A 27,881-nucleotide genomic window follows, 5' to 3' on the forward strand; every position below is an offset into this window, starting at 1 on the left:
GACTTAAAAAAGGGGAAAATCATCTATTGTTAGACAACATCTACATTTCTAATTCCGTCTGAATTTAGAAAATTCAGATGGAGTTCTCAATCTGAATTTTATAAATCTCAAATCATATTGGAAGTGGAATATGGACTTTAATTAAAAATCAGCATTTTGCCATTAATGGGATTTTTGATTGATTATTTGGAGCAAAAATCAAAATGGAAACACCTGACATGTTTCAATATGTCTTTCATGTTGGACTTCAGAGTTAGTGCTAGTAACAAGAACCTGATTTGTGCATTCCAGTGAGTCACATCTGCACTGCTAAGCAAGGCCTCATCAAAAAACACATTTACTAAATGTAAATATGCATTCCTAAAACATATAAATGTTTTAGGAACATTTACATGTTCCTAAAATCTCAACCATTACACCTCACATAGATTCAAAAAGCAGCCGCCGGTCTAAGAAATACGCCACAAGCCATTCAGCCGGGACACCAATAATCCTGGGGTTTAGGAGTGTGGGTTCAACAAACAAAAGGAGAATTGATTACACCACATTGGGCTGTTTCTCCTTGAAGGCTGCTAATAGTTCCCACATTGTAAACATTTCGCCACAAGCTTTCATTCAAGAAAATGTTTCCCAGAAGAACGGATAACCACTGGCACCCATCAGTCCCCATGGTGCAGTGTAAGAGCGGGTCTTGGCGTGATGGCACCGGTAACTGAAGAGCAAGGAAAGGAAAAAATGCTGGACTGTTGACAAGGAGGAGAATCTGTGTCAGCTCTGAAGCTCAATGCATGAGCTGGTTCCACAAGATTTACAAAATGAGCTGTTGGCCAGAGCTTTACCACATACACAAAAGAAAAATATGCTCAAAGAAGAGGAACACTTTATTTTGGTTTTGGGCAAAAAATGTTTAAATAATACTTCATCTTCTAAATATGCACCGACTATTCTGTCTCTTGGCAGGTCATAACCTAGACATTTTGTACAAGTTTGTTTATTGAAAGTCGTTTGGAGAAATTATATATGTGTGTACCAGAACAGTCGGGTCAATCAGCAGACTTGTAGAGGTACAAATTTGACACGGGTGTTTATAGAAATCACCCGGCATGCAGAGCTCATTCTCTATTTATTCATCATTCACTGTTAGTGACTGAAGGATCCAAGCTCAATGGGCAGATTAATTACACCAGACGCATCGTCTTTCATGTGAATTACAATGCAGATACTCAAAATAGTATTGTTAAGAGTTCTTTCAGCGCCATATCTTTCGGATTTAAACATCACAACAGATGGCTGGAAATATCAGGTTTCTCTCCACCGACTATTTCAGTCTGAAATTGTTGTTGCCCTGCCTGCCCTCACCGCTCTGATGAAAGCTCTCTCAGGTCAGAAGCCGTGTCCACTCTAAAGGCAGCAGACCATAAACAAGCAAGTACCCATTTCCCATTTTCCTCCCCTCTTTCTGTTCGCCAATGCTGACGTCAGAGTGTGGTATCTGTGGCATCTCCAAGCAGCCTTGAACGCCCAGAAAGGTGCCGATTGATAGATGAGCTCAGGGAGACATCAAACACGGGCTCAGCTGCCCCTCTCAGAGTCCCGTCTGTGCCAGACAGTAGAGTCGGTCTGTCTGCCCAGTCACCCCGCCTGCAATGTCCAGGATGTGGCAAAGCCCGTCAGCACTGAGAGACTGCTGCTATGTCACAGCGTTACCCACAAGAGCATGATGGCTTAAAGGTCAGCTGCACCCAAGACTAAGCCATAAGACCACAGATCCTTCAGACTTGAATCTCTTGCATTGCTAAAAAAAAAAAAAATCATACATGCAAGAACTCACACAGTGTCATCTTCAACATATTTCCTTCTTCCTTTTCTGTTTTCCAAGTAAATGCCCATATTATTAATAAGGCTTTGCATGATTAACAGTGGATTACACACGGCAAGGTAGAACATCCAGCATACGTAACGGAGCAGTACCTTCTTCGTTTCAGACTCCACACCAGCTGCCAAAGCTTACAAAAAAATTGGAGAAACCTGGGCATTAATATCCTCATGCTGTTTCAAGTTGGTGAAAGAAATACCTCCCTGCATGGTTCTTGTAGCCAGTGGGGTAGAACCTTGAAGGATGTGGTGCTAAGTTCAAGCCACAAAAATGACAAAACTTTCAGAAAACACAGAGGGCATTATATGATTTAGTCACATTAGAGTAACTTGATTTGTGATTAAAAATTGAGAGGTTTAAGAAGACCGGATTAGAAACATAAAAGTTCACCATTTCTAAGTGGATCACCACTTCATATAAGCAATCGTCTGTGATTCTTGTGTACAACAAACATGCGCCCTGAAGCTCTTTACATATGCAACGTTAAAAGTGACTGAGCAAAACCCAGTAATTGTTGTTAAATTAGAGAACAGTTTCATTTTTCACACAAGACAGGCAAAAAAATAAATAAAAATTGCTTTTGGAGAATTTTACATGCTTTTCTGTGTCGTTTCTGAGCAGCTGATAGAAAGAAAACAAAGCACCCAACTAATGTGACCACCACAAATTTAATGTTATTCGGGCAGCCTGGAGCTGCAAAGGGAGTTCTGACACCAACAGAGGGATGAGTCATTATTGGATTTTACAGCATGTACACCAAAGATACAAAGACCAGCAAAAACAGGGCAAATGGAGGCACCATGCCACGCTGCAGCATGGCTTATATCATGTGCAATATGGTAGCCATATCCTATTGACACTCCTCAAGGGTAAACACAGACGCAGAACAGAAGGAGAGCACGAGTCGACCATTCAGCCTCCCTGGCTCCCCTCCTTCTGTCATCTGTTTTCTGTTTCTCAGGCGCTGGCTTGGCTGCACAGCAGCAGCCGGGACCGGCCTTGTGGCACTGCTCCCACCACTATCACCTTCTATAATCCCCCCCCTACCACAGCAACCCGGAGGTGCAGTAGACATCCACCTGTCTGCAGGGATTCATAAAGACTTATCCGCATGTTACACCAGACTCCAAAATGTGTATCCGCAAAGATCACTGTGCATACCCAGTCTTGCTGACATAGTAGTTTCAGAAGACATAGATATAGTAATTCTGGCCAATATGAATGTGACTTGTTTCTCTGTGGTATAAAGGCACGCTTAGCTTTTCACCAGTTATGATTTCTGTATCTGTAAGAACATTACATTCCCACGGTTTCGAGTCCTTCCTAAATCTACACAGGAAAAATCTGCTGACGACTGAGGAATCCGGTGAAATTCAGCTCAAGCAGGACTGATGATGACCTTCTGAAAACTCACCAATCCAATCTTTTTTTTTGATCTGAAAGCAAAATATATGAGCTGTATCAGGTTTATGTAACAGAACATATGGAGAATATGACTTACAGAAGGGGGGCCCCAAGGTTAGCAATTTTGAATGTTGGTGAAGTGTTTCAGTGAGAAAGCATGGAGAAGAAATAAGCTATTTTAAAACGTTTTTTTGTTTGTTTTTTTCACAATGTGTTGATACAGGTATGTAGTTTATTTAAACCATGTGAAAGAGAAGTGCTCTGTTTTATTACTTTGGCCTTTCAAACTCCCTCAGTTGTGCTGGTTCCAGCCTTTTGAAAAAAAATTATCTACTGCTTTGTCCTTTTTAATTAGTAAAAACACCATTTTACAGTGTGACTTCAATGCTGATTCTAAAAAATAAATAAATAAATAGCTATTCTCAGCAGGAGGGCTATAATAATATCTTATATTATTATAAAATTATATTTTGAATGCTGTTTTCTATATTTTTAATTGTTTAGTTTTATTAAGAAAAGCTGGCTTCCTTTCATTGCCGCTGGTCAGCTGGCTGAAAGAAACCACTGACACTTCACCTGCCTTAGAAGATGGATGGATCTGAGTGTTTGGAAATACGTCAAGTCTTTAATAACAAGACTTGAAATATTTGTACGGATATTAAAGAAGGGCCACTTATTCATCTCATTAAAGTAAATGTTGGACAATTAGCTACAAGCGGCGTATCTGTTAAGCAGCTGACTACATGCTGGTACTTTATGAAGAGCAGCACAGAAAATAGGTGATCATATTCTTCCCAATAGCCAGGTTTATATAGTGGGGAGAATTACTAACGGTATTATGGACATAATCTAACTTTAATAATAAATATGTTTTATTAGTAGTAATAGGAATATTTCTCTGTTTTACATTAAGGGGTTTTAGATCATGTTACATATTTATGATTTTAATTTTAGTGTTACTATTTTTAGGTAAGATAACCATGCCATGAGAATCTCATTATCATCCCTTCCATACCTTGTAATTTTTCAGAAAATGTTCCAACATATAAATTGAGTGCACTGTAAATCTTGGGTAACAAAAAAGGAACCTCACATCTTTAAAGTCCAAGATTCATTCCATCAATATTTTAAGACCCTGAAAGATTTAATTTGCAATAATAATATATTTGATAAATCTCTTGAAATTTTTATCCATGTGGTTTGTTTTTATTACACAAAGAGTGAGGATACTCTTACCCATATACAGAGTCTGGCTCACTGACACTGGAAATCCATCTGTACCAGCAAATAATTTAACAGAAAGGCGCGAATTCCCCCATTTTGGCAGCAGTACTAGACATGTTATACACTAGTTTGACTTTTTCCTCTGGGAGCTCTCAAATCCTTGTTTAAATATTAGCCCATGCTTAACCTAAGACACCGTCTTTAAATGGGACTCCACATAAATTAACTAAATGCCTATTAGGTAATCAAATTTGAGTGTCTGACAACCTAATTCAGGAAATTATATATTCCACAGCCATTAGAAAACTTGGGTTGGAGCACTGAATAAATAAAGAATAAATATGCTTCGTGTCACAGTAATATTTCGAAACTACAGATATATTACAGCCAAGGAGGCAAAGCGATGCTTTAAAGTTGCAGTTACCAAAGTGGTGTAATGAAAAATTCTCACCTACTCTAACACATCCAGCTCAAAAAATATAAGATATAAATATAAAAATAAGAAAAAAAATCTATGAACCAAAGCAGGAGGTCTTGTAACCATCAGTAGTGCCTAAAGGGCCTGCTTCTGGCTCACTATTATTTCCAAGTGTCGTTTCGCTCCTAAACAGAGGCTCTGTTGTTTTCAGTGACATTGTATGGTGTGCCACATTCGCTTAATGAAGCACGCCGACTTCCTCACTCCCCAGCGTGACAGCAAGGCCTCTTGGAAGACGAGAGTGAGGGGAGGAAGGAAAGCGGCTATGAACGGCTACTTCAAGAGAGAGAAGAATTGCTTTGTTTGGGTTCTGCTATTACCGAACACTAATCGCTGTTTCATTTGCGTCATCTACCAGAGAATGTTTGAAATGTACTTTCTATAAAATAAATATTTATGCCGTTTTAACACGTTTGCCTTATTTTTCAAACTTTAATGCATTTTATTATCATTTTGCCTAAAAACCAATGAAGAATAATTGTTAATTGGAAGGGAAAATTAGCAAAATTTCCACTTTTCTTTGTCAAACCATGCATCTGAAGTGTGTTGCATATTTGTATTTAGTCCTATAAAGTACATGCAGCCAATTGCCTTCAGAAGTTACCTAATGTGCAAATAGACTCCACTTTTGTGTAATTTCATTATAATTACACAAAAGTGTAATTATTCAGTATAATTCCACCTATCCTGAGAAAGTTCCAGAGGTTCATTAACGAACAAACAGCATCATGAAGTTGAGATGTTTAAAGCGCAATTAAGTTGGAAACAATATATTTAAAAATATGACTAAGTTCTAACAAATTAATCATGCAAAAACAGGAAGAACTGGGCAGAACTGTAATCCACAGCTGCATAATATATTGTGGCTTTATCATAATAACAACATCAGGTATAAAAAAAAAAGTCCATACTGCAAAGAATTATTTAAAATGGAAGAATTGTTTTTCTATTATATTTCAAGGAGCACCAATTCATTCCAAAGGTGGTTTTTCTCTCAACTCCTCCTTCTCTCTCTAGACAAATAACTGCACCTGAGTGGACCCGTCTGTGAAACTCATGAAGTTTGCAGACAATGCCACTGTTTTATGGGTCTGATCAAGGACCGAGATGACGCTGCATAGAGACAGGCATTGGTACGGCTGGTGCACACCTGGTATGTCAATAAAACACTCAATCTTTTGGAATATTCTTGTGTTAGAATGTCCCAGTCAAAGTCTAGGCCCAAATCTTTTTAAGGATCTATGCTGAGACTTGAGAATGAACCTTTTCAAGAGGATGGTAAAAATACCCCAAAATTTGGGGTGTTTGCAAAAAGTAAAAAAATTCAGTTCCTATACTGGCAGAGCTGGTAGAGGCATACCCCAAGGTAAATGCAGCTCTAATGGCAGCCAAAGGTGGTCTTTAAAGTTAATAATTTGGGGAAACGGGGCTGATCCAAATCTCACTTTCAGAAAAGGTTGAAAACATAAATTACTTGTCTTCTACTTCACAATTCTGCACCACTTTACGTCAGTCTATCACATAAAATCTTTTAAAAGGACACTAAATGTTTGTGGTTGCAATGTGACAAAAGCGGAAAAGTTAAAGGGTATGAATACTTCTGCAGGGCTTGGTAAAATGAGGTAAACACCATCCCAACATGTGCTAAAAATTACTTGCCTTCTCATGACTCATCTAATCTTGCACACAATTGCATAATTAGCTTTTAGAGTCTGTTTACTCACACTACTTTATCTACGTGCTGTTTTGCTTTCCAACAGTTGTATTTCCCTGATTGGTGCGTAATGCTGCCCGAACAGTGGCTCTTTGATAGAGGTGCATTACGAGTCAATTTGTACCTCTTTTACTACATTAACAGGCTTTCCCCTCACTGGAACATGTGGGTGTGCAACCTTGGGGGAAAGAAATCCCTTTGATAAACTCAAGGCACTGTCTTGTCATGAAGCCCCATGGTGAGACAGTTTCAGTGTGCAGACAGGAGCCGAGAACCCAGGACCACATGAGAGTCTCCAACGGAAACCCCTCTGTACACACTGCAAATCAAAGCAAAGACATGTAAGTGTTTTTCCACACTCTTTCAACAGACAGGAAGAGCCGGACAGACCCAGTCTGGTCCCTCATGAGATTTTTCGAATTAATATCTCCATAAATATCTAAAAATTGGAATTAAAATGGAGGGTGTGTGTAAGCCAACTGTAAAAAGAAAAATGTTGTCTTACTGGAAGAAAAATAAATGTGTTCAGGGCTTTTTAGCTGCTTGATCCAAGTATTTTCCAGATCTGGATAAGCATGAAAAACAAGAGGGAGGAAAACATTCTCATTTCCAGAGTTCATTCCCCGTCCAGCGGTCTAAATGTTGCATCCATCCATCATATACTGTAAAAGTTTAATTGGATAGTTTTTGCCTTTGTTTAGAAAGCAATCAGGTCATACAGTGTAGTTTTGTCCAAATACCTAATTTGTACGTTTTTTTTTTCTCAAAGGTCAACATATTGTGCGACCTTGAAAGTTGTGGAATATTTTAATTAGAAAAGAAGAACCTGTTAAAAAATATAGATCAGCTTTGCATTTTGATACAATTAAAACTTCATTCTAGTTTTACTTTTAATATCCTTTCAACCCATAATTAACAGAAATATGGTCCATAAGCCTGTTCCCATTGACGAGTTGGAAAAAAAAAAAAACTTAAATCCATGGAAAATGCTAATTTATTTCACTAACAATGGGAAACATTGCAGTAGCAGTCAAGCTACTACCACTGCTCGACAGAGGACAGGTTGTGCCCTAAACAGCCTGGTTTTTGATACTAAAACAGAACCTGCTTTGATACGCATGGTAAATATTGATTTCTCCAGGACGGTTTCACTGCAGCCCCCGGGACTGAAGAAACTCAGACCTCCCCTGCTCCTGGCTGTGCTCCCCACACCTGCCGTGGCCGAAGACTTTATTTACACCAGAGCCAGTTGGAAATGCCCATATGAGGCCACAGTAAAGCCAGAGATGCAAATACACAGACATACACACCAGTCCACATTCCTCCCTGTTTCATCTCCAGTCTGACATTTTTGGGGGAGTCTGACAGGGTGTCCATTCTTAAAGTCTACCCAACATGAGACTGACTGGGTAAGCATGTATTTACTTGCACATGAAACAGTTAATCAAAACAAAACCTAAGTGACATATTAGATATTTGAAAACCTGACCTTATGCAACATGTTTTAGGATTTTAACAAAATTGAGAGCCAGTAAAATCCCATCTAGCTGTGATAATGCCGATGTCTCCGCTTACTTAGAAGGCACACCGTTGTGAACCGTTATATTCACTGGAGAGTTTATATCTGAATCAAAACAGTACGAGGTCTCCAACATTTCGTCAAAGAGCAATAATTACCAGCATGAAAGCGTGCCTCTGGAGATATTTATACAATTTATCATTTTGAAACATCATAGAAGAACTCTTCTTTTTTTTTTAGGAGAATGCAGAAAAGCCCTGTTAGTTCTCTGTTATTTCCTCTCAAACTTTGAGGTTAAAAACAATAAATCCTTATTCTGCAGCTTGTTTGAGGATGGATTTTGTGACGTAAAGCTTCTCATGAGGGAACTGTATCAGCAGTGCACACGCAGACTGCTCTGAGTTAAAATAAGGCATGCATTTTGTCCACCAGCTTTCGGTTTGTGTGTTTTTCTTTTTTCTACACTCAATAAATCCAATGAAATGTTTACAACCGCTTGCTTCCATCATTAAAAACTGCCGAGACACAGGAGAATAAAAGAAAAGATGCTCCTTGGGGGGAAAAAAATGTTTATCCTAAATCAACAGTTGTTGAGTGAGGATTAAAAAAAAATAAAAAATAATAAAAAAACAGCTCAGTTTTGCCACTGGATTAATTAGATCAGCCGTTTATTGAAATTGTTGACAGTTGCACAGAGGGGAAAATAAATTACATAAACACTGTCATGAAAGTTTATGTTGTTCTGTGGCACCACCAGACTCGGCTGGTTCGGGTGCTCACGAGTAATTATTTTGGGATAGGAAATTAAACATTTGTGGATTGGAAAGAGGCTACATGTGACTTCATGTGAGATCGCCAAGTGACCGTTTTAATTTATTGTGTATTTTTTCCAATTCATGTAGGGTCAAAATTACACATGCAGGCTCAAATGTAAACATACATCTCCATTGATATCTAAATATTCCTTGAAAAGTAGTACCTCAACTATAAATGAGCTTTTAGCCTAACTAAGAACAGATATGAGAGTATTTCATATCTAATGCTATGCAGTTGCTGTGTGATATACTGATACAGTTATAATCTCAATTGCAAACACCCAATTTGAATGACTACATAATACATAATCAGTATGATGCTATGGCAAGCCAAGATACAATTTGGTAATCTGGCTCAGGTGTGGGGCAGCAAGGACATTTATAAAACATGCAGACTTTCAGCTGGCCGCTCCTGACTTCCTTATCAGCACGTAGCTTGAAAAAGCCTTCAGGTTATAAGTTCAAAAGTTCACCTAAAAGTACATTTTTTGGTTAAAAGGGGTGGAAGTATTATGCTGATTTTTTTTTAGTTGTATATTATTTTATAACATTATTCCCTCATTAAAAACTTTCAAGAAGCTTCAATTTATGTATGAGAAATCTTCAAATCTCCCATTCATTCATGTCCAAATGCCTGCTCATACAATGAGCCACTTAACTCCTCCAGACTAGCAGGAGCAGCAATTAGCAAACAAAACTGCAAGTCTACTGAGCTTATCCTGCAAACTACTTCTCTGTCCAATGTGCCTAAGAACGTTTACAAATAGCATAAGGAGGAAGCATTGTTGAGACGAAAGTGTTGGAAATAATGCAAAGTCAAATTCTTTTAAGTTGTTTTTGATACACATTACAGTTTTATAACAACTGAAAGTAAAAGTTATTTGTTTTTGCTGTAAAATGGCACTATATGCCTGAAAAATACATATCATTTAATATAACAAAATACCAAAAAAAACATTCATAGTAAGGAGAGAAAATAGTTTATTTTAAAGCAGCCCTTGCTACAAGAATCCAAAAGGTCATGATGGACTTTTGCCAGTCAATCTCCCACAAAGAAATTAATACATCTTAGGTCATATTTTTCAAACTGACATTTGTTTGAACATACCTTTTTTTTTTCCTTTTTTTTTTTTTGCAAAAATGAGCTGCCAGTCTGTGGGTCTTGTGAGACATTAGCAACTTTGGTGCAAATGAGAGAAGCCGTTTCGCCTCTGCCCATCTTGTTGATTTTGGCTAGCGGTCGCTAATCTGAGAACCGGCCAGAAGGGACCAGTTTACCTGGGGTAGAGTGTCAGAAAACAGAGAATGGTATGACATGAGTGCATTTTTCCTCTCCTGCAAGCTCTCGGCGTTACCCCCTTGAGCTCAGAAAACATCTTACCCTCTTACCCCATGCACTTCACTCAGTATGCTGTTCTTACAAGCCAGCGTACAACCACAAATGAGAACTTTATTCACTGTATATAAAATTTACCCAGTGGCTCAGGTTGTGCAAAGTTCATCAGAACTTATTTATTCAGCACAGCCAGCTACCATAATATTATCCCCACTGCAGTAAAGAAATTTGCAGACTAAAATGTTGACCTTCAAAAATGCATGTTCACCCAGCCAGACCTCTTAAAAAGCCTTCATCCCGCATTACGATTTGTTTTGCTTAGCCACCTTCACATAAACACAGCCTATGGCAATCTCAATACCTCATTTCTATAGAAAGTGCTATATAAAAGTACAGATACCGCTTTAACTTTTTTTTTTACATTTGGTCACATCCCATCCCCCGACTTCAATATATTGTGGTCTAGCACAAAGTTGTGTATAATTGAGAAGACAAGGGAAAAATGCTTCACAGTTTTCAAAATTTTAAATCTGAAAACTTTGAAAAGTTTAACATATTTCTGTGGCCTCTTTCAAGTTTTCAGCCAATATTCTCCAATATTTAGCTCTATCCATTTCCATAAACTTTGGCCATCTTCCACCATGATGCTCCAATCAACATGCCTCACGGTTGGGATTGCTTCCACAGGGTCGATGTGAGGTGTTAATTTCTCTCGATGTGAGGCGCTTACATGCAGGCCAAAAAGTTCAGGTTTGGTCTAATCTGACCATAGTTTTCCACATGACTGCTGTGTCCCCTACATGACTAGCAAACCTTAAACATTAGCTCTGTTCTCCTTCTGTAAATTTGTTATCGCCACTTTTTCAATGAGACTCGATTGATGGAGCATCTTGGCTGCTTCTCTGATTAATGCTGCCACTTATGGTGGATAGCAGTGTTTTTAGATGTCATAGTCTTTGCTGTTTTTGATGACTGATCAAATAGTGCTATGATAGATGATGAGTTTCAAATGTTTTATAACCTAGAATATAAATAACTTTTAATACCTCAGTGGTACAATTCAGGTGTGCCAGAAGCAAAGTGACAAGCAAGACGAAGCATGTAGATTTACAAAAAGCAAAACTATGTTTTAATAAGTATAACCTACTGTACAGTTTATTTACAGAACACTGTGCACATATTAAAATAGCATATGACTGAAACAAATGTGCAGAGTAGGATAATTTAAAAATGTACAAAATGCACACCTATATAGAGTTAAGACAACTGATTATTTAGAAGTAGCGAGAAAAATCTACAAATAACAGCAGGAATGCAAACACTTATTGAGTTTGTTGAGAGCATTAATGGTTACACAGCAGCTGCTGAAAGGAAGGAAGTACAATAACGCTGCTTTGAGCACCAAAGATGCAGTAGTCTGTACCCCCCCCCCCCAAGAAGCTCTCCTGTTCTGCAACAGATTGATCCTTGGGGTGAAAGACATTTTTCCAACAGTGTTATTTTAGCCAGAATTCTTCTGTCTCCCACCACCCACACCGAGTTGAGGGGGCATACTAGCACACACTTCCTGATTAGTTTATCTAACCACTTCCTCTCAGCTGTTGATAAGCTGCTGCTCCAACTTATTATGCCATAGAAAATGGCCGATGCCACACAGTGAAAAACCTTCAACAGAAACACAACTACACATGAAAGGTTTCTCTCACTTACCGGTCTACTGTGTTTCCAAATGTTTGTGATGCAGTTTATTCACCAATGTGCTTTAACAAACCTCCGATACCTTCACTGGACAACGACATTTATACGTGGACTCTAACTACTGGTCAGGCTAGTCATGACAACGACATTTATAGGGCAGATTAAATTACATGCAGGTGGATTCTACTGGTTAGGTGCCTTCCCAAAGCAAATACTGCATTTTATTTTGCAGGTATAAGAAAAAGGAGACTTCATACAAATCCATGCAACACTTTGAGATTTCATTTGTACCTTTCTCTTTAAATACTACACAAAATCCTCCAAAAATAAATAACAGTTTGCCGTTGCAATTTGCAATACGTGAAAAGGTTCAAAAGTTCAAAAGTTCAAAGGGTATAAATACTTTTGCAAGGTACTGCAGAACCTCCAGGCTTTGGATCAGTTCATGGTCATCCTTTTGTAAGTTCTCTCTAATAAAAACTGAAAAAGCTAAGAAGATGCAGCTGAAGAGTAATTGTAATTACACACATCACCAGAGGGTAGCTTAAACTCTGACCAACGTCTTTCAACTCAGCAACGTTTTCTCAAACTGCAACTGAATTTGGGCCTGGCAAAATGTAGATTTATGGCTATGACATTCACAGGCAAGCGTGCCTGAACTCCTTCGAGACTCAGTGTTTCTTTGGTTTAAATTCTGAATTCCACTCTGTTATGTTGTGCTACCCTCCCACCCATGTCTCAGACGAAACTTACACTCTCATGTTATTGGGCCATGACATTTGCAGAAACACAGATACTTTGTCTGCTCCTGCAACTGACCTCCATCTTTAAAAAAAAAAAAAAAAAAGTTACTACCAGCTCTGAGGAGGGAAAGCTAACGGTAATGAATAACCGCGTTTCAGAACTACAAGTTCAAAATCTAGTCGTGTTACTCGGGGGGTTTCTGACTTGGAAGCCACACATGTGCAAGACTTTTCCCATCGTTTATTATGTTACATGAAAGTGAAAGAGGGGGCCTGCTGCAGCTGACAGCAAACGCATGCTGAAAATGAAATACAAAAGTCAATTTGGGTGTCAGCACGTTTATGAAACGCTCTCAGTTACTTGAAACTGATTTTACACATGCATTTTGCATGAAAAGGATAAACTAATCTGGTTACCTTCGTATTCTGGGTAACAAATACGCCATAGCTTACTGGGAAGCCATGTTGCTTTCAATCAGGAGCGCCAGGTCCCATTCCTCCTCTCAAATCTATCAACTGGCTATTAGACCATTAATGCTCAACTGCTGCAGCCCAAGTGTAGAAGGACAGCAGGAGGAATGTAATTTCTCAAGTCTTTCTGCACTGAGAAAGATTGTAAGCACATCAAATCAGTCAGCCTGACACCCAGTATATTGTTGAAGAAAAAAAGACGCTTGTATTGTTGATGTAACCTTGACCACACACTTTGCTTAGCTGAGTTATAACCCTGTTGGGATTTGATTTAAGCTTGTCTATTCATTATGCTTGATTTGACTGTCTTGTGCTGCTCTGCCGTTAAATTATAATAAGCATTTTAAGTCATAAAACTAAGGTTTGAGAAAACATTGTAAACACATGGGTGTACTTGCAAGACAATAAAGATTGAAAGCTTGCTATTAAAATTAGTGAGCAGAAATGGTACCAATTAGGCAAGTCACAAGATGTCCCTCTTTAGCAGACAGTATGTTTTTAAATACAACACTGAACACTTCAGCTCCATTTCTAACATATATGCTCAGAATTTCCTTCTCCTTTGCATGTTTTACCTGAATCGCCCTGCATATGGAACAGCAGGAGGTAAATGTGTTTCAAATGGCACTTCAGTTCTAGCCAACATGCATATCAGGACTCCGACTGAGGAGTCGAGTTTGGATTGCAGAACCAGGACCTCATGAGACAGGAAGCTGCTTGAGGTAGCAGCAGGACTCGGGGGAAGTGGCTCATTAACCTGGATTCCAACAAAGCTACGCAGGGCGCCATGTTGATTGGTAAAAGAAAGAGGGATGACATAAAGGAATATAATGTCTAATCTGATGTTATTTTTGGAAGTGGTTGTGTCCGATTAATATCTATAGTGTGGTGTTTTTATGCAGTCTAGAAACATGTGAATTATATATGCGCATTTTTACATCTCTAGAAAAGTATGAGAAAGAAAGTGAGGATGCCTAAAGGTCAATTCTTCCAGCCTTCTATGCTTGATTCCTTCCTTTTTTGCATCCTTACCTGCTTCCTTCTTTCTGGTCTTTGTTTCTCCTTTCTGACCTTCATCCTTGTTCCCGTTTCTATTTTTCACCTTCTTCCAATGTGAATTCACTTTTCTGACCTTCCTCAAAATCTTTCCATCCTTCATTCCTAAACTTAAGTTCGTTTAATTTTAAAACCCTGAAAAGTTCTTTATTTCCATCTCTTGTTCTTTTATTTCCTGTGTACTGGTTACAATTGACTTGTCGCACAGTCCTCCATATGTCCCTCTTCTTTCTTTACTCTCTTTTTCCTTCTCCTCTTTCTTCCAATCCTCCTTTTCCTGTGTCCTTTCTTCCTTAATTAACTTATTACTTGTGTTCCTCTGCTTTTGTCTCCTTGCATGCTGTCTTCTTTCTTGTGTCCTTGCTTGTCTTTTTTTCCATCAGTCTTTAATCTGCAGCAATAACACTTTCTTTCCATCTGTCTGCAGGGTTTTCTCATTTCCACAGTGGAAGCATTGTTATGGACTACTGGAAAGCAGAGTAATGCCAAAAAACTTGAACAATATAATTAAGTTCTGTGTGGAAAAATGCCTGGAAGTGACAGTCTGAGAGAACAATGGAATGGTTTGCTCACCTGGACCTCCATTTTACTAAGCCCTCCAAAAGCAGCTTCTCATCTGGTGGCCCCACCAGCTCCATCCAGTGTCGTACTGGGCAGACAGCCCAGTGAAAAGTTTTAAGCCCAGTTTTGTTTAAAGTTGTTTTTTTTTGTTGTTGTTTTTTTTTTTTTTCCTGGCTGAGAGATGTTTTCTTGCAAAAACTCACAACTGTGTATCCTTTCTGTGGTTTTTTCAATTTTCTGTCCTTGTTTTACACCACACCGACAGGTGAAACTAATCAGCGTAATCAAGGCCGCATGCACCTTTCCATGGTGGTGCATTTGCTCCTGCGGGACATTTGAGCACCAGAGAGAGCTGGCAGCTTAACCACACATTGTTTCTCAGCCGAAACCAGTCCAAAATGTAGGCAGGTTTCCAATAATACTCAACAGAAATAAATATCTGCTCTAAATTCATTAATTATTTGTATTTTATATTTTGAAAAGGACGTAAAAAGCTGATAAATTAATATTTTGGAGTGTGGAATATCCACTGGCTCTGAAACATTGTTTTAATGTCTACATCTCAGCTGCACAAACTCTGCATAAGATCCTCTAATTCACAAGGAAAATAACATTTCAACCCAGTGCGGTTGAGGCATTAGAAATCTACAAAGCATAAAAGTAGAAAACAAAAAAAACTGAATGACTAAGATTTTCAGTTCACCTCATTCTCAAACACAGGTTTAAATGATTTCATTTATAATTGTAGCAGGTTGTGATATGAAGTCAACCACTGCATCCAGCACTGCTTTCTATGATTCTTGTGCAATTTTTTTATGTTAACACAAACGAATAGTTTGGAAGTCTGATTGAAGCGTATCTGTTTTTCTGTTGGATTTGCCAGCGTTTCCTTGAGCTGCATCTCAAAGAGCTGACACCATCTACAAGAAGAGTCTGTGAAAGCAAAGCTTACTGAGCTGTGACCAAACCCTCTTGCTCAATATAAATTCATTTTCACTGACGAAGCTTAATGAGCTTTTCCGTGTATTTTAGATTTGCCAAGTTGTCATTCAAGGCACTGGAGTGTTTAAAGAAACTTTTGCACATTTCAAATGGATTGCATGCGAATCAAAAAGCATCAGTAAATACTGAAGTGACAAATCTTAACATCACAGATTAAGAGAAGAGGGAACAAATTCCTCCAGACTGTCTTTCCTTCTGCCTGTCCCAATTTGGAAAATTAAATTAACAAGCCGCAATGACTTGAAAACCTTGTTGCTCTTCATTGAAGGGTGACTGGAACTGCTGCATGCTTTTGTGGTACTGCAGTCTATACATGTATATCCATGTATCCAACTTAGTCCACAGGTGCGCATCACTATGTTAGCTGGTGCACATGGGTTCAAATATTTGCACTGTGTGTTTATTGCCCTTTCGGATCCACAGCCGTATTCACATTTCATGTCACATTTAGCAAAGCTTTGAGAGGGAAGAGCCGCCTGGCAAAGTGCAAGTCCCCCTACCCCTGCACTCCCCGGTGAGCGGTGGTGAGGAGGGGGACAGTGAACATGCCAACAAGATCTCAAGCAGAGTTCCTTTCATTGACAAACACCCTGGACATCCAGTTCACGGTCCACTGGACACCAAACACCAATAGGAGCTCCGTTTGGACAGCATGACTTTCTTTTGAGTTCAAACTCTTGGTGGTGCCCTCAGGGCCTCTGGGAGCATACATCATCTGGCAAGCTGCTGGGCAAATCCTGCTTTTCTCCATTACTTTTTCCACTGTGAGAAACAGTTTGAATCCCTGCTGTCTTCCAATGGCCTGAGGAACAAGCTGCTTGTTTTTGCTCCGCCGAGTTGGTTCAAAACTTGAAAAGCTCTCATAAATGTTTGCATCAATTGTAAATACATGGTTCTCAAAAGGATTACTGCCAGTGCTACATTGGGTGAACACCAACTTGTCTTGGTTTCAACTTAAACAATTAAATTCCCCTTCTACTCAGCTGTTTTTCTAGGTGATTTTTTTTTTTTTTTACTTCTCCTAAATGTTTGGACATTTTAGGAATAATATGCTACGTTCTAAAACTACACTTCCAGGCAATAATAAGCACCCAGAACTAGCAGCTCAATTTAATGTGGTGCACACGTGAATGAGCGATAGGGATTTAACCAATTCAAACTCAAAAGAGGTGGTACAAAAACAACAGCCTCCAGAGACCACAAGTGATGATATGACAAGTCAAGCAGTCATTTTTTTTTGTCAAAACAGTGAGTGAAGGTTACAAGATACAGAAAACTTGCCACAATAGGCCTACGATTGTTTGAGCAGGATCGCGCTGCAAAAAGCCAGAGGTTTTCTGTTTTCAACAGACATTTTTACAGCTGCTTGTAAAGCCACCATTTTAATTGTGATCAATCTGTCCAAACCCAAGATCTGCAAAAGAGCTATTGTGATTCTCTTTAGTCTAAAAGGCAAAAGTGTCGGCTTACAAGGCAGAAAAAAAGAGAAGAGCCAAAAGCTGCAGATAAATCTATCGGTAGTGAATAGAAACTATATAACAAGGGATTTAAAAAGGTCAGTAAAACTCCCATATCAGCATGCAGTATGGGACAGTAAGGTGACATTATGTGTTTAAATACCGTACTAGCAATGTGATGGTCATCCCACTCTACAAGTGGAGGCTAGAAATTGATGCAAGGTTGGCAAGACAACTTCATCTTGTATGAAAGGACCAAAAGTACAACTGCATTGTCACAAATTACTCTGGTCAGCAGTAAAGGGACTGAGGACTATTATCATAAACTATGACTATGATAATTCTAAAAAATCATTTTCACTGTAAATAAAAGTTTTGTATGTATCCTGGGGTATGTTGTAAGTCTCTCTTAGGGTAAAGCAATGTCAAAAGTACTGCATTGTCATACAGAATGAACAATTCCTTAAACAAAAGACATGCTGTTCATGGAGGGTGCCACACATAAGAAGTCAATTTAAACCAATTGGAAAGTTGTGGGACAGGGATGAGTAAATGGGAAGAGAAACTAAGCATTCACAAAGGAGGCTCCTGTGACTGAAACTTTGCACCCGACATTATGAGCACGTTTTTAAGTCATCTTTTACTGCAATGAGTCACTGTTCTCTGAAGGCCTTCTGCTGGATGCAGTGGACCTACAGCGGTGATTTTACAATAGAAGTCAAAAGGTAAAGAAAAGTATAGACATGACGACTGTTGAAATATGGCAATATCAAGATCAGATGAAGCAGAAGCACAACTTTAAAAGGAATAAATATGTTTTACCCATATTTTGGGTGTGTCGCTAAGTCACAATGATGGAAACCTTTTCATTTACCTCCAAGAAGTAAGCTTGTGAGAAGCCAAGACAGGATCTCTGAGCTTCCTGCTTTATTCCGCACAAAAAAAAGGAGTAAAAATGACGACTACGCATCACCGCCAGGAAATGTTCAAGGACACACGAGACAACCATTAGGGCTGGGGCGTTCTGACTCTCCTCCACTCTGTTTTTGGCCCTCGTCCTCAAAGCCTGCGGTGCTGAAATCTGCAGCAAAGAGCCATGCTGACCTCCGTCATATAAAATCATGTAATCTGCTCTCCATTCAACATGCCGCCCTCAGGTTAACGTTGAGTAAAAAAGGGAAAAGTGTGCCATCCTGTCCGGCTTTAAGCTCATTTCCATCTTTTGTCAGCTGGCATTCTTTGCCATACCTCATAAAAACAGCTGTCAAGAGTAGAAAGAGGCCATCTGTGCTTTATGCAACAGTCTTCTCCTAATAATCAGCCTTGAAATCAAGGCAAATGCAACATTTATCCTCCTTTATTTAGACTGATGTAAAATCTGAGCTCAGTGCTACAAGTTTTTCTGTAAAGATTTGCAAAACTATTCACTTTAAATTTCTCCACATTCTGCCATGTTGGAACCACCAGTTATTTCACTGGGATTTTCTTCAATGTCATGTTGGTTTATCACATAAAAGCCTTTAAAAAAAACACACACACACACACACTTAAGGTTGTGGTTGAACAGTAGGAAAACGTTTGCTAGACTCTAAATGTGAAGTGCAATTAACTCCAGATTTTTAAGTAGATAAAGTTAGAGGCTTTTGAGCAGGAAGCAACACACTCATAATTGGCTTTTCAGTGCTGGATGCAGGTGAAGCCTCCCACGCTCCTTGGCCATCATCTCCGGCCTCAGTTAGTCACAAAGAGAGCCAAACCTGACTCACCTAACCAGGAGCAGCTGGCCTCGGCAGCTACCTGGAAGTCTGCTCTGCTTTACCTAGCACTTGGTAATTACACAACTATTAGCGCACCTCCTGGCTCCAAACCACACAGAGGGCTTAATTCAGAAGCTGTCAGTGATTAATTACAGGTTGCCTACTAAGGTGAAGATATCAGAGGGGGCTTTGCTAAACTGTAACTTTATAACCCCACGTGGATTACATTGTTTTGTGTAACGGAAAGGCAACCTGTAAACAGGTTTGTCTACAAGAAGCTTAAAAAAAAAGAAGTTCTTCACCCTAAAGGCCTGTGATCGTCCGTTTGTGTGTGCAGCTTTACTTTTGGAATGTCAAATTTGGTTTAGAGTTGACAAGCTAGCCTAAACGCTGCTGCGTCTGCTTACAATTATATTTTGTACGATGAGGTCACAACATCCAGCTGATCTAAGCCCTTGCTGCCCCCATCTGTTGCACTTGACAGACAGTTTTCTGTGTGTGCATAGTAAGGAAAAAACTAATTCCTGCAAACTGCAAGCTGTACGTTGCAGTATTCTCAAGAGAATTTTGACCGATGTTTAGCTGCCAAGACCTTTGACGCGCTAACTTCTACAAATGCTTCAAGGAAGATTGGAGGGAAAGGTTGATGCCCGAGAAGGGGGTTGAGATTTAAGCATATAAGGACCTACATTTGCTGACTCCACAGTTTATGATGGTTCCATTAAACATCAAGTTCTGCACTGAAAGCAGAACCCGGAAAAAGGACAGCGTAAATAAAATATGAAAAAAGAAAACAGCCTGCTAATGCCAAGAAATGCTTTTAGAACCATACCACCTTCCACAATTATGTAAAAAAAGCCCTAAAATAAATTCGTTGTTTTTTTTTTATTGCAGTGGCATATTTCCATCCAAAAAGTATAAAAAGTTACGAGAGCAATTATTCAAACATGGAACTATCCTGCCTGGTTTATCACAGCCAGAACTATGATATGTAAGCAGGATAATGTCCACCACACCGACTGAGGAGCGCGACAGGAAATTCAAAACTAATTCTCACCATTTGCGAACTGCAGCACAAATCGGCATAATTGAGGCCAGAAAGTTTCCATAATTACTTATTTCAAAGTTTTTCCACACAATTTCACAGCAGTGGCAAAATTGTGGCAGGCATTGTTTATTTTTCAGGTCTGAAAAGTTTCTAGAAACTCCACAAAGTCCTACATCATCTTAGAGTCAGTCAGTGGACTGTAACCAACTTAAAAATACAATATTATTCTAGTCAGTGAATGCATCATTCCTTAGCACTGTTAGGTCTCTATAAGAGCAATGCCCATTGGTATGGAAGCTATTACTCAGGGAAGAGTCAAAGAAAACTATTTTCAGTGTCATTGGGATGTTTAAAAAGTTAAAGAAAGTACTGAAATGTAAAAACTTACTTGAAAGGAAACGTTATTTTCTACATGTTGTTTATATTAAAAAAAGAAACATTATTTCAACTGAGTTAGATTTGGTGAGCCCATTTGATCAACCCAAACTACCAAGTTTTCATTTTGGGTAAATACACCCAAAACCAATCTCTCTCTGTCTTATGCTAGCAGGAGAAACGGCTTGTGATCTTTTAAGAAAAATCCTACCTATGTTAAATCTAATGCCACCCCGTATTTGTTTACATTTTGTGAAGAAGGAAGTGTAGCCCATGCCTTCCTCTGAGATTTTTGTGTCATTTCCTCTAGTGGTTCTTGGTGCAGCGCCCCCACAGGCAGAGAACTAAACAAGTTTTTCAAAAGGATTGGTTCGTTTTGCACAATTCAGTGTGAAGCTGAACCACACCAGCTGAAAATGTACCAAATGTTGCAATTTTGTTCCCCAATGAAACTGAGTCTACCAAACAGACTACCAGCTGTGAAAACACCCTTACATACGATAGAGGTATTTATGTTGACATGTTTCAACTTTCACTTTCCAACATTGACTATAAGTTGTTTAGACACAAGGCAGTGTCTTCTTTTCAACAAATTCACTGTAATTTAAATCAAAGAAAGAAAATTATTGCTCTAATTTCTCTAAAAGACAGATATTAGTCAAATTAAGCCACCTGTTAACATTTTATAACATTAAAGCAATTTAAAAGGTTGGGGGGCTGTACAAGAATCCAGTTAGACAAAAAGATTTAATTGTTTAATTTATTTGACCTTAAAACCGTCACTAGGTGGGAAATGACGTAGATTTGATGTAGACTTGACTTTAAGTAAGACCTCATGAGCAGCATTCGCTCAGGATGAAAACAATTCCCTTTTGTGCTGGATTTGGGAGCTGTAATTTTCCATGTAGTTATAAAACATGAAAGAAAGGCCAGACCCAAAAAAGTGTAATAGCCTGTGCAGGTAGCGCTAAAAGCACTCACGATGAGAACAGCATGCAGCATTCGCATCTGCAAACTGAGACGTAAAAATGCTTTTAGTCACTTTGAAGCTTAAAACTAAACAGTACCTGTCACTGTTACAGATGAACGACAGCAAGATAAAAGCCACTTTTTAGATTTTTACATAGAATCATGTCAACATATAGGAAAATACTCTAAAGTTCAAGACTGATTTTCTGAGGAAAAATAAAAAAAAACTATTGAAATTTCCTCTTATTCAAAAGCACAAAATGCCCCCAAGCGATGGCCCATTGCACTGCCTATACAAGCACTCCATCTTCAATGACAGTAATAAAGTGAGGACTGTGAAAAGCACATTATTGTCCTCACACTGAGAAAAAGAGCCACATCTGAGCCATAGGCTGTCCCTTAGACAGGGGAGAAGATGGATACTGAGTGAACCTATTCAGAAGTCATAGAGTGTAAAGTTATTTGCTTGAAAAAAATAATAATAATTAAAGCTGCAAGCAGCCTCGTGCGGCCCTCGCAGCAAGCGCTGCTCCGGCTCGCCGGCCACCGCGGAGTTACAGCAGCCGCGGAAGCTCTCGCACCGTTTCCAGAGCCGGGCGCCACGCCGCAGCGGGAGCCGTCATGAACCTTTCCCGCCCGATCGCCCGCCACACGACACACGCGAATCGTTCGCAGCGCTTCCGGCGACTCACAAAAATCTGGCGCAGATCGGTCCATTTACGGCGGAGATATAGCGGATGGATTGACCTAGGGGGCGCAGTGGAGTCAAATTACATTTCAAAACATTTGAGCTCTTTAAAGGTTACCACAGGTCTTACATTTCAAGTTTGGTTCCAATCGGATCATCCATGTGTGATTTAAAGACAATCGTATGAATATGGCGAGGGTCTGACATTAAGCCATCTGGCCACGCCACACTGTTCAGCCAGCATTGACAGATGTCATCACCTTATCATTTTAAGTGGGTTTGCACTGGATTAAATCCATATAAAAAACAGAGAAAAGTTAGACATACTGCAGGAAAAAATGGTGACTTTCTGTGGGTAGTGGGTGGGGCTAATGAACTAATCATTCTATCCAGGTGGTGCAGCAGCGGCACATCTAAAGTCACCAGGTTACTCAGAACCCATCCAAACACAGAACAGATGCTTAGAACAGATAATGTGCCAAACTTTCTCCAGCTGAACAGAAACAAAACTGAAGTTATTATCTTTGGACCTAAAGAGGAACAATCTAGAGTCAGTGCAAAGCTTCAGTTATTACAACTAAAAATCAGCAATCAGGCCCGAATCCTGGGAGTAGTGATGGACACTGACCTGAACCTTCATAGCCACATAAAGACAGTCACAAAGATGGCCTACTATAACCTGAAGAACATTTCCAGGATTAAAGGACTAATGTCTCAGCCAGATCTAGAGAAACTCATCCATGCGTTTATCTTCAGCCACATTGATTATTACAACTGCGTCTTCACAGGTCTGTCCAACCAATCAAACAGCTGCAGCTGATCCATAATGCTGCTGCTCGTGTTCTCACTAAAACCAGGAAGATAGAGCACATAACACCAGTTTTAAAGTCCCTCCACTGGCTCCCTGTAGCTCAAACAATAGACTTTAAAATACTGTTGTTAGTTTATAAATCACTGAATGGTTTAGCACCACAATACATTAAAGATTTGCTGCTGTTGTATCAACCTTCCAGACCTCTCAGGTCTTCTGGTTCTGGTCTGCTCTACATCCCCAGAACCAAATGAGGAGAAGCAGCATTTAGCATCTATGCACCACAAATCTGGAACAAACTTCCAGAAAATTGTAAAAGAGCTGAAACACTGACTTCCTTTAAATCTAAATTAAAACCCACTTGTTTAGAGTTGTATTTGAAATGTAATAAATTGCAAATGTATTGACAAAACCTGACTTGATGTTTTGTTTTGATTGTTGATTCTATGTTGCATTGTGTTTTTGTCTTTGATTTGGTGTAAAGCACTTTTAAATGCCTTGCTGCTGAAATGTGCTTTCTTTAACTAGGAAGAAAGTAAACAGATCTCAAAGCAAAAATTAATCCCTTAAAGCTCACATAAATGCTGAAGAGCCATGGCATTAAAATTAAAATTAATTTAAACTCTAATTTAAACTCTAAGAATGAGTTTAAAGTTCATTCAAATCATTGATTTTTATTTGATTTGATCAAAATCAAAACAAATTTTGTTTTGATTTCAAACAAAATCCGATTTGAAAAAATAAATAAAAAATTCACTGTGAAAATGTCAAATATTTACAAAAATATTTTTTATAATTTAGAATTACAATATATACTGTAAATTTCTTAAACTGATGTAAAAATATTGCAAACAACAGTTTTACAACATTATTAGCATGAAAATTAAGGCAATTCTTCATTCGTTTCTATGCAATTTTTGAAAAAAACATCATAAGTCAAAACAAGGGAGCTGCGTTAGCTTGACTGTCAACCGTCATATTCAACCCTTCGAGGGTGGGGGGATGGAGGCGTGCGTGCGTGCGTGCGTGTGTGCTAAAGATCGAGCCAGAACCGCACACAGTAAAAATCTCTGCTGGGATCCAAACCGCTCTTAGAACTACCGGAGGTTCAAATTCTGCTTATTCATTTTTAGCTTACAGAAAAAGCACCAAATAAACAAAACCGAACTGAGAAATAAGATTTAAGCTTTGGCGTCGCTTTCGTACAAGATGTTTTCGCTGGGATGCAAACCGCTCTTAGAAGTACCGGAGGTTCAAATAAAAAAAGCGAACTGAGAAATAAGATTTAAGCTTTGGCGTGCGCTACGTACAACATGTTTTGACAGAGAATCTTTTTTTTTTCTCCACAATTTTGTTAATTATAAAGATGATTCAATAATAAAAATATCAGAAATTCTTCTTTTCTTACTTCAGGGAAAATTAATAAGCAGAGTGCAGCTGCAGGCGCTGCTCTCCGATAAAATCCTGCATGCTTCTGTGCACGTAGATAGCTTAGCTGCGTTAGCTTGACTGTGAACCGTCATATTCATATTCTGTTCTCTAGTGCTAATAAGTGATATAAACGCAAATATAGGAGATGGAAATGTATACTTACATAATAAAACGCACATGCAGACGGGATTAAGGAAGGATTGATCGTTAATGTTATCCGTGGAGGCTATTTTTATCCCAACGAGCCAGCAGAAGTATCGAAAACAACGTAACTGTGGAACTACAAAATACACAGATGCATCTTTGGGAATTGCAGTGGTAAAATGTACACATAGTCATGTATGGCGTGATAGTGACACCAAGTGGTTAATATCGCCATTACAGCACCTCTCTCATACTGTGTAATTCTCGCCTTATTCATGTGTGGAGTAACAGTGACACCAAGAGGACTTAATGGGAATAACATATTTTTTTTTCTAAAAAATCTAAAATTACAGAAAATCCGTTGAATTTAGAATATGGCTCCAAGAGACATTTTTGTTCGTCCTGAAAAGATACACATATGTACCAAGTTTGGTAATTCTAGGTTAAAGCATGACTTGGGGCTGATCATTTAAAATTTTCTAGCCAGCGCCATAAATACATTAGGCCACGCCCACCAAATTTTATTATGGATTTCTTTCAGGAGGTGGATAAAGATCCATCCTAGAGAGTTTGGAGAAGTTTTGCCCAAAACTGTGGAATTCAGAGCCAAACGAATGACAGCGGCGTTAGAGGTCACTTCGCCACGCCGCCACGCCCACCTGCTCCATCAAAGCCGGTCGGGGCTGGAATCCAAAATACACCAGCATGTCTTCTGTTTCTGGAAAAACTTTCAAGTTGATTAGGTCAAAGGTGTAAGATAGCGACCGTTCCCAGTAAAACATGACACTTCCTGTTCTCAGGGGGCGTGGCCTGAGTGATGTCATCATTTGACCACAGGGTCTTTTATGTCAAACTATGATGATCAATCACTGAAAGTTTGGTTCCTCTGAGAGTTTTAGTGTAGGAGTTATAAGAGTTTTATGTTTCATGGCGAATAGTCAAAGTTTGACACATAGCCACGCCCACATACTTTGAAGTACGACAATTCCTTTGATAACTTTTCACCTTTGATGCCTCAAGTGTGTGCTGAGCGATTTTGAAGTCTGTATCTGAAAAACTGTAGGAGGAGTTCGATCAAATACGAAGGCTGTAAACATCAAAAATGGGGTCAATTTTGGAACTTTATTCCAAAATGGCCGACTTCCTGTTGGGTTGAGACCATGGCTCCAAGAGACTTTTTGTACGTCCTGACAAGATACAAATGTGTGCCAAGTTTCATAATTCTAGGTTAAACCATAGCTTGGGGCTGATCATTTAAAATTTTCTAGGGGGCGCTATAGAGAAATTAGGCCACGCCCACCAAATTTTATTATGGATTCCTGTCTTGGGGTGGATAAAGATCCATCCTAATGAGTTTGGAGCAGCTCGCCCCAAAATTGTGGAATTCAGAGCCAAACGAATGACAGCGGCGTTAGAGGTCACTTGCCACGCCACGCCCGCCCACCTGCTCCATCAAAGCCGGTAGGGGCTGGAATCCCTTATACAGCCACATGTTTCCTGTCTGTTAACACAGTTTCATGTTGATTAGGTCAAAGGTGTAATATAGGGACCGTTCCCAGTAAAATATGACACTTCCTGTTCTCAGGGGGCGTGGCCTTAGTGATGTCATCATTTGACCACAGGGTATTTTAGGTCAACCCATGATGCTCAATCACTGAAAGTTTGGTTCCTCTGAGAGTTTTAGTGTAGGAGTTATAACTGTTTTGAATTTCATGGCAAGTAGGTGAACTTTGACCCCTGCTAACCCCCCTTCAACATACTCAAAAACTCACCGTTTTGATAACTTTTAATCGGCCATGCCTTATGATCAGACTGACCGAGTTTGAAGCCGATCAATCGAAATCCCTAGGAGGAGTTCGATCAAATACGAAGGGTGTAAACGGCAAAAATCGGGTCAAAATGTGACCTTCGATCCAAAATGGCCGACTTCCTGTGATACTTGGACTATGACAATAATTGTAAATTCTGAGCGTCTTGGGGAGCTCTACAACTGTACCAAATTTCAAGTCTCTACGACAAAGTAAGTGAATAGAAAAGGGTCTTTTGAAAATTTCTAGGTGGCGCTGTTGAGCCATTTTTATTGCGATTTTTGCAACGACCTTAAAATACGTAAATTTTAAACAGTCTCTATCGTCCATCCGCCAAATTTGGTGAGTTTTTGAATATGATAAAGCCTCCAAAAAGGCAATTCATTTGGGTGGAAGAATAATAAAGAATAATTAAAGCTGCAAGCAGCCTCGTGCGGCCCTCGCAGCAAGCGCTGCTCCGGCTCGCCGGCCACCGCGGAGTTACAGCAGCCGCGGAAGCTCTCGCACCGTTTCCAGAGCCGGCGCCCGCTCGCCGCAGCGGGAGCCGTCGCGAACCTTTCCCGCCCGATCGCCCGCCACACGACACACGTGAATGCGTTCGGCAGCGCTTCGACGACTCACAAAACATCTGGCGCAGATCGGTCCATTTCCGGCGGAGATATAGCGGATGGATTGACCTAGGGGGCGCAGTGGAGTCAAATTACATTTCAAAACATTTGAGCTCTTTAAAGGTTACCACAGGTCTTACATTTCAAGTTTGGTTCCAATCGGATCATCCATGTGTGATTTAAAGACAATCGTATGAATATGGCGAGGGTCTGACATTCGCCATCTGGCCACGCCCACACTGTTCAGCCAGCATTGACAGATGTCATCACCTTATCATTTTAAGTGGGTTTGCACTGGATTAAATCCATATAAAAAACAGAGAAAAGTTAGACATACTGCAGGAAAAAATGGTGACTTTCTGTGGGTAGTGGGTGGGGCTAATGAACTAATCATTCTATCCAGGTGGTGCAGCAGCACATCTAAAAGTCACCAGGTTACTCAGAACCCATCCAAACACAGAACAGATGCTTAGAACAGATAATGTGCCAAACTTTCTCCAGCTGAACAGAAACAAAACTGAAGTTATTATCTTTGGACCTAAAGAGGAACAATCTAGAGTCAGTGCAAAGCTTCAGTTATTACAACTAAAAATCAGCAATCAGGCCCGAATCCTGGGAGTAGTGATGGACACTGACCTGAACCTTCATAGCCACATAAAGACAGTCACAAAGATGGCCTACTATAACCTGAAGAACATTTCCAGGATTAAAGGACTAATGTCTCAGCCAGATCTAGAGAAACTCATCCATGCCTTTATCTTCAGCCACATTGATTATTACAACTGCGTCTTCACAGGTCTGTCCAACCAATCAAACAGCTGCAGCTGATCCATAATGCTGCTGCTCGTGTTCTCACTAAAACCAGGAAGATAGAGCACATAACACCAG

At 39.5% G+C, this 27,881-nt stretch overlaps 1 protein-coding gene across 11 annotated transcripts in view; it reads right to left on the reverse strand.

The window, feature by feature from the left end:
* The window catches only part of LOC122820619 (collagen alpha-1(XXV) chain), a 291,526-nt gene that overhangs the window by 170,019 nt on the left and 93,626 nt on the right, over positions 1–27,881 (reverse strand). Inside the window, exons 1-2 of one of the 11 annotated variants that reach the window (XM_044098195.1) lie at positions 14,908–17,013; positions 14,311–14,798 (exon numbers count right to left, since the gene is read on the reverse strand). The exons of the other annotated variants lie outside the window; for them this stretch is intronic. Of the exons in view, the coding sequence (XP_043954130.1) occupies positions 14,311–14,437 (127 nt within the window). The 5' untranslated portion in view covers positions 14,438–14,798; positions 14,908–17,013. Of the gene's footprint in view, positions 1–14,310; positions 14,799–14,907; positions 17,014–27,881 lie in introns of those variants that run through there. 11 annotated transcript variants of the gene reach the window in all.

Source organism: Gambusia affinis, linkage group LG18 (genome assembly GCF_019740435.1).
Source record: "Gambusia affinis linkage group LG18, SWU_Gaff_1.0, whole genome shotgun sequence".
NCBI classification, from domain to species: domain Eukaryota; kingdom Metazoa; phylum Chordata; class Actinopteri; order Cyprinodontiformes; family Poeciliidae; genus Gambusia; species Gambusia affinis.